General features: G+C 34.5%; 1 protein-coding gene across 1 annotated transcript; it reads right to left on the bottom strand.

Annotated features, from left to right (window-relative positions):
• Positions 1-1,041: 1,041 nt before the first annotated feature.
• LOC120175329 (putative elongation factor TypA-like SVR3, chloroplastic) lies at positions 1,042-8,782 on the bottom strand. The gene is made up of 14 exons (XM_039181972.1): positions 8,511-8,782; positions 8,315-8,424; positions 7,567-7,770; positions 6,611-6,787; positions 6,126-6,278; positions 5,290-5,379; positions 4,849-4,983; positions 4,663-4,779; positions 4,337-4,488; positions 4,184-4,268; positions 3,508-3,602; positions 2,866-3,031; positions 2,050-2,245; positions 1,042-1,337 (listed from the first exon to the last, which is right to left on the bottom strand). Exons 1-14 carry the CDS (start codon positions 8,719-8,721, stop codon positions 1,198-1,200), a joined length of 2,031 nt encoding a protein of 676 aa, XP_039037903.1. The 5' UTR covers positions 8,722-8,782; the 3' UTR covers positions 1,042-1,197.
• Between the last annotated feature and the right edge of the window lie 1,484 nt (positions 8,783-10,266).

Genomic DNA, 10,266 nt, shown 5'->3' on the forward strand with positions numbered 1-10,266 from the left:
TAGGAGACTACTTTGTAACTTTTAATCATTGAATGACTCAACAAAGCAACATCTTATAATTAGGAGATCATTTTGTAACTTTTAATCGTTGAAATACAATTTTGTACCTAACCCTAAATCATAATACCTCCCCTTCCTGCCATGTTCTATTTTTCATTTTGAAAACAATTGGCTTAAAAACCTATTTCAATCACTCTAATTTAGTTAAATTATAACTCTTGTTCTTTTACTACTTTTTACAGATAATTTGGTCATTCAACTTTAAGTTAGTTACCATTTTATCTGTCGGATGTTTTTTTTCTAAAAACTAATGGCATGTCCAATTAAATTCTGCAACTTATAAAAAATTAAAGAGAACATATATCACATATGACATAATCGAGTTACATGACATCTTTTATTAAAAAAAATGGTTGATTAAACGTTGAGGATCAAGTTAATTGAAAAAGTTATAAAAAAATTTACTAAATTAAAGGCTCATTTTAGATAGTGCAGATAAATCTTGCAGACGTAACTGTTTAAACTTGAAATCTTTTGAGAGAACAATATTTTCTTTACCACTAAAACCACTTAATGAGTTCAAAATTTGACCCTAAAAAAACAAAATCATACTTTCATTTGTTTGACTCAACTGCAGCGAAAATGAAAATGCCCATATCTGCCAAATATGAGATATAATGTTTGGATAACGTAGGGTCAAATTGCAGTTTGTCTCGCTATATATAAATTAAGAACTTAACTTATTGAGTGAAATCAGCAATAAAAGAAATATTATTTTTCCTAGAACATTCGGATTCGAACAATTACGTCAGTAAAATGTGTGTATTACCAATGATTAAGAAAGACTCCGAACAGATATGACTGACAAATCAAAAGTTCATAAATGTAATCTACTTTCACAAAATAGCGGAAACAATTGTCTGTCTTCCTCTGGGGTTTAAAAGTTTCCTAGCTTTTTCCTTCCCAATACAATTGACTTGTATAATATCCTTGAAACTTACATCCTATATCATTATATACAGCTGCTATACCCAGAATTTCTCAAAAAAATAACTTCAAATAGTTTACCCAATCAATATCAATTTCTCGAAGAGCGATTTGAATGACAAAATTTGAAATAAATGCAGAAATGTTAAAAAGGTTGCCAATGAAGGGGAAGCTTTGTTCGTAGACCAACAACATCAGAAAAGGCTGGATTTACCGACTTTTCTTTGCCGCTGCAAATTTAGGGTTTTTGCACATTCTGATACTCGAGGGAGTGACCTCCACCAGTTCATCTTCTTGGATGTACTCAATGCAATCATCCAGACTATAATCCAATGGGGTATCAAGAACCACTGCATAGTGAGGAAAAATTGAGTTACAAAATCAACAGATCAAGGGATTGCAAACCAGGTACACATAGGAGGGAGAAAAAAAGGAAGGAGGTAATATGAGAAACCTGAATCTTATCTATTTATTTTTTTATACTCGTAGCATAATGTCATTGTTTAATCTGAGTCGGGACTCGGGACACATTTGAGAAACATGTCAAATTGAAACACATCATACATGGCAGATTGTTATAGATGCCATTTACAATAACATTAATGTTTCCACAAATCTTATGAATAAACAACTCAGATGTATTATGTGCTAGAGTTGATCATAACATAGTGGAATTCGATGCAATATATTGGCACAATTAGCAAGTGATCTATAAGCAAGGGCCAAGTCTGGGGTAGGGATGGCTTCTTGACCTCTCTGGCACTCTCGACGACATAATAAAACGATTCTTCCACTGTAATTTACCTTTTTAAATGTAAGTAACCAAAAGATCAGCTTTTTAAAATTTTGTGATCAAAATCAGAATAAAACCGAACAAAAGTGTCATCCTCTGTAATTTACTCATTAAAAATAGTACAAAAACTGTGCCACATTTTCAGTTTAGCATACTCCCATTCAGTTAAAGTTACCATAAAGTCGATCGAGTAGGTAGAACGTATAAAGAATAAAAGAAACAGATAAGAAATTAATTGAAATATTCAAAATACTGGAACTACTTCGAACCTGTTTGTTCTTTGTTGGAGCGTACATTTGTCGCAGCCTTTTTCTTGCAAATGTTAAGAGATAAGTCCCCAGGTCGCTGATGGATGCCGACTATCTGACCTTTATAAACTTCCACCCCAGGACCAATAAACATCTGTCCTCTCTCCTGTGAACTAGCAAGTGCATAGGAAGTACTGCTTCCATCTTCAAAAGCAACCTGAAAACCAATCTCATGTGAACCAATCATTCAAATAATAACTTTCCAACTGAGAAATTCAAACTTCTGGCAAGCAACAGAAAATTGGTACAGAAATGTATAAATCATGAATAAATAGTTGACATTCAATGTGAGTTATAAAGTTGAAAATTAAAAAAAATGGATTTATCAAATCTGTAAAATATTAGGAAGAGAATATTTCCTTGTATTTTATTCATCAACACTATGGGTAATATATATAAGGTCTTATAATATGTAAAGTAATATCCTGCATTAACTATGCAATATCATACATTAAATATAATATATATCAACCCTAATATTTAGGGTATAAACTATAACAAAATCCAAAATTATTTTAAGAATTTCAAATTCACTACCAAATGGGCATCTAACAAATCCACATATTTGAGAAATAATGTTACGTTTCTAAGTATTTTACCAATCAACTTAAACTATATTTGAAATCCAAGTACCCAAACACTACCTAAAGGAAATGAATAACACAATATGGCTAATATAACACCACTATGGATGTAGTCCAGGAACCACAACATAGCAACAAAGATGACTTGTGTTTAAGCATCCAAGTATTATATGATTAGATAAAAAATAATTACCAATGAACCCAGATCCCTGGTAACAATATCACCGGCCCAAGGTCCATAACTATCAAATATGGTGTTCAAGATAGCTGTTCCTCGAGAAGCTGTCAAGATTGCATTCCGCAGTCCAAGAAGGCCACGTGTTGGAATCTTATATTTCAGAAATGTTGTACCTTCAGACCTAGAAAATAAAATCAGAAGTACATGAACGACATATCAAATAATGTGCAAATCAAGAATGGACTGCCATAATTCATACCCGGGGGAGATATTTATAGATGAAATAGGCAGCAAAATGAAGTGACAATCACCATAATATAAGAATATTTTCCACTATATGTTCACATTTTAAAAGTCTAACAGGCAGTGACAAGCATTTGATTAGCATTGATTAAGTTTATTATTTAAAGTTAGAAGAAGTCCATCTTCTTAATAATAAAAATTTAATAAACACCTATCCGAATTTCAAATGTGCCAGACAGCAAGGTTAAGATCAACCAGACAAGATTACAGATTTTGTTTGCTCCTCAATCCATCCATCATATGTTCATTTGCTATTTGATTCAGCAAATAAATACCACCTACTTATTCCTTCATTCAACGTCTGTTGTATCCCATAACTTAATGGGCGTGTAAACACAGAAAAAAATGACATACCCAACTCCTTGCATATCTATCATCTGTCCACGCCTTCTTCCAAGAAGTTCAACCACAGCACCCATGTGCTCTTCGGGTACTTCCACTGTGGCAATCTATAAAGAATCCACATATTAGGGGGGTTAATCATAAAAAGTGTAATATGATCAAATATTACCAATATAGTTTATCTCATGTATATTGATACAATGAAAACATTGGTGAATTATTCATAAGAATCAGAAAACATAATCTTAAGCGAATTGTAGTATCCCATCTGGGAACAAAAGTTTCCCCCTTACCATGCCGGCTTCCTTTATTGATACTAGTCATTCTATTATGACTAAAAAGAACAAGCCAAGGAAACTGTAGCAAAGAATATGAGATGGAAGCTATAGTAAGCTTTGAACACGAGGACATAATTTTGCATCACTTCAGCACCTATGCCTTCATGATTATCAGTTCTTAGAATTTGAGAATCAATCAACATTCAAATATTTAAGTTAACTGCACCTTGTAAGTGCGTTTGATTTCTTGGTTTAAATATTTATATAATAAATATGATAAATCCATTATGAATAAAGACAAAACACTCCAATTAAAGGAAACTGAGGTGAATCCATACCCGCATCATATAAGGTCCCTTGATTACAAACAAAGTACATAAAATTTATGAAAATTAGAATTAAAAAATCACCTCATATGGTTCAAGCAACTTGTCGTCAACCTTTTTGTTAATAACTTTTGGTGGTCCCACCATAAATTCAAACCCTTCTCTTCGCCTGAAAAGCATCATCACTTAAGAATGTGCATATGAATATCGAAAAGAAACAAAAAAGCTTATACTTACATGTTCTCTATCAGTATGGTAATATGTAAAGTACCACGCCCACTAACAATAAATGTATCGGCAGTTTCTCCGTCCTCAACTTTCATTGCTAAATTTCGCTCAAGTTCGCGGTAGAGCCGATCTCGTAGGTTCCTGCTAGTAACATATTTTCCCTAGAAAAGTATGGGAGAATCATGAGGGTACCAATGTTAGGGAAATAAACAAAGCTTTCTTTACTTGAGTAGAATTGAGTTTAAACAATGGTGAGACAAATGACTAATGAGTAAAAGATAGAGAGGGAAAGCAACTTTCAAGACTCATAGGTTCTCAGTTAGCAATTAGCATACCTCACGGCCAACAAAAGGTGAAGTGTTGATAGAAAAAGCCATTTTCACAGTTGGTTCTTCCACTTTAATGGCAGGTAATGGCTTTCCAGATGCTTTATCCGCAATGGTCTCTCCAATCTGATAAAAGAAACTAAATTAGTTACCATGAACTTATCAATTAATCCATGGAAACTTATAGGCTCTTGCCTGAATATCTTCAATTCCACAAACAGCGCAAATATCACCAGCTTCTACTTTCTCAGCAGGGGTCCTAATGAATTTCTCGTAGACAAAAAGTTCAGAAATTCTTCCGAACCTACACGAATCTTCTGAAGTGCACACCTAAAAATTTTCAAGCCATATGATTAAACAGAGAAAAACTGTTCAATTTCTCCTTCATACCATACCCTTACAAACAACTAATAGTGGTTTGTCTAATATATAGTTATGATGAAGTTAACAATATAGATTGGCAGTGATCATCAGGGATGATGAAATTTTATTGTGCCCTTAACAAAGGCTCATTATTTTGAGGATATTCTTAAAATCCTACCTCTCTTTCTTTTGGATAATCAAAATTAATCAAATTCCATATATCTACAAGAGGAAAGATCTTCAAACCATACTCCAGAAAATATTCAAACTTACCCTTACTTCCATTCCTTTCTGAAGAACACCAGCATGCAAGCGCCCAATAGCTATGCGTCCTTTATGTTCATCATATTCAATATTTGTGGCCTAAAACACATGAACAGAACTTTCCAGTTATAAACTTGTGCTGAAAATATAAAATTTAGAGAATGCTTAGATACAGACTAAAAATAAAAAGGAGAAAACATGTAATTTTCATTATTTTCCTCGGGCAAGAACAAACTTCTACAATGTTTTCTCCTACATTTCAGTATGTTTTGATTTGTTCACAATAAGCAATTGGATTCTAATCTTCAACATAAGTGTTTTTTCAGTCAATCTGAAGCTTGGGCTTTCTCAGTTCCAAAACAAATGAAGTTCCTGAAATTAACTGCAAGGGAACCATTTATTTAAAACTCCTTGTCTCATCCAATAAAGTTCTATTATTGTAACAAAATGAAATATATCTCTCTTCTAAGTTCATATAGATGTATGTCCAATACCAAATATTGCATACTGAGACAAGCAAACATTTAATCTGCTAATCGTATCCATATATATTTACTATTATATCGATCACATGTAACCCATTTCTAGGAAAATGGACAAGTGGCAAGTATCTTTCTTGTCAAAAGTTCACAGATTAATCTTAGTTTGAAAAGAAAAAGTGCTTGTGAGAGAAAAATAAAGACTAAAGATTAAGCAAATATTCAATTAAATGTAACCATAACAACATTTTGGCCTTATCTGATTTGAATGCAAGTGAGTATAACATAGTTTTAGGTGCTATAACCAAAATTAAACAGGAAAGCAGGATATAAATGAGAGCCGGGTGAGTGGGAAAAACCACTAACAAGCATTTGCAGTGCACCATCTTTGTCAATATGTGGACCAGGTATACATCTGATTATAGACTCAAAGAGGGGCCCAAGATCTTCTGCCAAATTGTCAGGAGATAATCCTGCCTTCCCTTTTATACCACTGGCATATATTGCTTGAAAATCACACTGCATACGTAGAACATTTAACACAAGATGTGTTTAGATGGAATTTTTCAAAGACTTTGAGACATCAGCAAAGATTCAAAGATCCAAAACATAAAGATGCCATTACTTGCAGAGATCTAAGACTCAAATTTATATTCGGGTTTAAAAAAGTAAAGTAAAAAAAAAATCCTAATCATATCATATCATTTCTTGTAATACTAAACAGTAATTCTTACAATTAAAAAAATGTTCAGAAATGTTGTCACAATATTGGTCAATATGAAGAGCTATTGGATACAACATGGCACATGAACCGCAAGCTAGTCACTCCTTTCAACACATAATATCAGTACCTGCTCATCTGTAGCATTTAGTTCGATGAACAGTTCAAATGTGGAATTGATAACGAAATCAGGACGAGCGGATGGTCTGTCAATCTTATTTACAACAACAACAACAGCAAGGCCAAACTCTAGAGCCTTCTTCAAGACAAACCTTGTTTGTGGCATTGGCCCCTCAACAGAATCCACCTAAAAGCAAGAAGAAGCTGCTTTAGTTCATGATGAAGACAATCCCATCTAGGATACAGCATACAATCCTCCATCAACTTTGTTTGGCAACCAATTATATATGAGTGTGATCCAACTATTAGCTGATTAGAAAATAAGGTGGATTCATGAAGGGAAAAGGGGGAAAAAGTAGACCAGTATAATTGAAGGAAAATGACATGTTTCTTAGAAAAACAATAAGCCCAACGCCTAGCACCATCTAAAACATTACAACATATGCTTCATACAAACCTTTTTTTAAGGATCTCAATCATTTTAATTGGGCCACAGTAAAGTAAAACTGAACCTCACACATTTTCAACATTGGAACCACTCTCAGTTGACTTTCAGATAACAAATAAATGTTCTGCAGTTCTACATGAATGGAACATACTTGTAAAAAGAATAGTAAAGGATATGAAAAAGGCAGCATGAAGTTGATATGTTGCTTATAAATTTCTCAAAATATATATATATATATATATATTACAGAAAAGGTTTTTTTTTTCAAACAAAAATGGATTTTAATGGTGAAGGTTCCTTGTGAAAACATATGAAGGCATTGTTGGCACAAGGGACCAATCTCAAGTAAGGATATAAAGAAAACTATATGGCTTCAGATAAATAATTATAAGAATCTGAATTTCATTTTTTATATTTTCTACAATTCATTAGAAGAAAAAATTTAGAATATCCATACAGGGGCAACAATTGGGATTGAAAAGATGAAATTCCAAGAAAGAGAAAGTGTGAAACAGTACCACTAGAAGAACTCCTTCAACCATATTGAGGATGCGTTCAACTTCACCTCCAAAGTCAGAATGTCCAGGAGTATCTATTATATTAATTTTTGTGTCCTTATATGTGATAGATGTATTTTTGCTCAGAATTGTGATACCCCGTTCACGCTCGAGATCATTTGAGTCCATTACTCTATCTTGTATGAATTGGTTATCACGAAAAACCTGTATGAGAAAATGAGTGGTGAGAATTATCATTAAAATTGGCTTAATCATAACAGAGAGTTTTATTATCAACGCATGCAATTTGTTTAGAGACCAGGTCCCATCTTCTTCCACTATTAAATTTCAGATTATATAGAATACAACTCTATCAGATAAAGAGCGCATAAACTCCCCCCACTGTCCAATCCCTGGAGCCTCCTTCCCATATCAATTTCAACATCCTTTTAGTCCAGATGTTGAGTAATTCTCCATTGGAGTGAGCAAAATCGAGGCTAAATATGGGTTTTTAACTCTCACCTTTTAGCTTCAATTAAAAAACAATCGCAAAAATAGTCTTTTGAGACTAAACGAGATGACAGATTCTTCAAATGAATCCAATCTAAAAGCAGTCTTCATTGCAGCACCAATGGAACGAAATATACTCAATCCAAATCCAGAAATTAGAATACCAAATAGACAGGACGCAAACAAAAAAGAAACAATACCATAAAGAAACTATATAAATAATGAACGACTTCAAAGTATAAAAACCAGATTGGTTCACCTTAGACTGTCTCAACATCGCATCGACCAAAGTAGTCTTTCCATGATCAACATGCGCCACGATTGCTATGTTCCTTATATCGCTTCTCCTCTTTAACTGGCTCCTATTCTCTATTAACCAACCACAAACTTTTAAAACCAATAACAAAAGATTCAGGAAAAAAATACAATTCAAAAGGAAATTCGAAATAAAATACCAATGGCAGGTTGAGCAGCCTGAGAAACAGAGCATTTGACAGGTTCAGTCAAGTTCCTAGAACGGAATTTGAGAGATGCAGTTCTGGAGTTGAAGGAGGAAATCGGAGATAAGCTGAGACCGGAAAGTTGCGTGGGAAAAGGGAATTTAGGGTTAGGAATAATGGAGGGAGCTTTGAAAGAAGAATGATGGAAGCTAATTGCCATCTCCATTTCTCGCTTCCTTTCGTTCTCAGTATAGCGAGTGAAAGGAGATAAGAGAAATGAAAGGATTTGGCAGATGAGGCTGTTATTGGAGCCGAAGGAACTTTTATTTGTGGATTGCCTTTTGTCTACTTGGATTGGACGACTCTACAGTCAATTCTAACCCCAAACTCTAACCTCATCCCAAAAGTAAACTTGGCCTCTCCTTTTTTTTTTTTTTATTGCACATTATTTTTTTTGGTCGATTACACCGAAAATCATCTTATAAAAACTTTAATTACCTGTCAGACATCCTTTCATCTTTATTTACCGATCTAATACTCTTTACAAAAAGACGCATCCCATGAAGTGTGTCTTACGTTGATCTAACGCCACGGGGTAAGGCGCACCCCATGAAGCGCGCCTTATGCTGACATGGGTACACACTGGCTAAGGCGCGGTGCATGAGCCGCGCCTTTCTGATAGTTTGACGCGTGTCAGGAAGGCGCGGTGCATGTATCGCGCCTTCCATTAATTTCCCACCCCCGAGTGTTCACACCCCCATTCCCCCTATAAATACCTTCATTCTCAATCACTTTCATCATATCAAATCCTCTCAACTTCTCTCAAATACTCTTATTCTCTCATAGCTCGTTAAGGTAAATTTTATTATATTTAATATTTTGTTAGTATTTTATTTAATTCTTTAATTTTTTTAATATTTTATTTAATTAATTTTTTTCAGTTATAAAATGGAAGACATACTACTTCGCTTGGATGGAAATCATATATCTCGACATTTAGCTGATACGGTAACATTTTTACATTTTAATTTAATTTAAATTATTAGTAATAATTTATTTATTTAATGCATGATTATTAGTTTATAAATTAATTTTTGTAATTATGAATATTTTTGGAGAGCAACAATATATTAGATCTTTTTATTAGGAATCTTAAGTTAACGATATCTACCAGTGTCTGGCCGTATTTAGTCGAAGTTGGATTCGGTCACATAGCTAGATATGAAGCCGTATAGAGAGCCCATCTATGATGACCTCTTGACGGTTACAGATGATTATTATGAGTGATTCAACAGTGACGGGAAACTGTTTCTTCTTTCCGAGGATGCACAAGGGCGGAGCTTTCATAGACGTCGACAGAGACGTGCACCGTCACAACCCCATCGTCCCCTAACTCGTGGACGGAGAGTAGGTGCTTCCGGTTCGTCCTCAGCTACACCAACAGGACCTTCACAGTAGCCACCATGTGCAGCGACTTACATGTTGCAGCCATATATGATGCCGCTACCGGCTTTCCCTTACCAGACGCCGCCGCCGCCACCGTCAGAGTTATATGACCCCTCCTAGATGATATTATGGGTATATGTTTGTAGATCTGACTTGGGGTTCATATGTTGGTTATTTGGCGGGTGCAGTCTCATCACTGATGGCCGCACAAACACCTCCTGTACAGTTTTCTCATTCATCGATGTCTGTGTTTTATGAGTTTTCCTAGTTTTCTATGAGCGGTGGGTTAGTCAGTCATACACCTTCATGGTCTTTATTCTATGGA

Source organism: Hibiscus syriacus, unplaced genomic scaffold (assembly GCF_006381635.1).
Source record: "Hibiscus syriacus cultivar Baekdansim isolate YM2019G1 unplaced genomic scaffold, ASM638163v2 tig00003151_pilon, whole genome shotgun sequence".
NCBI lineage: Eukaryota > Viridiplantae > Streptophyta > Magnoliopsida > Malvales > Malvaceae > Hibiscus > Hibiscus syriacus.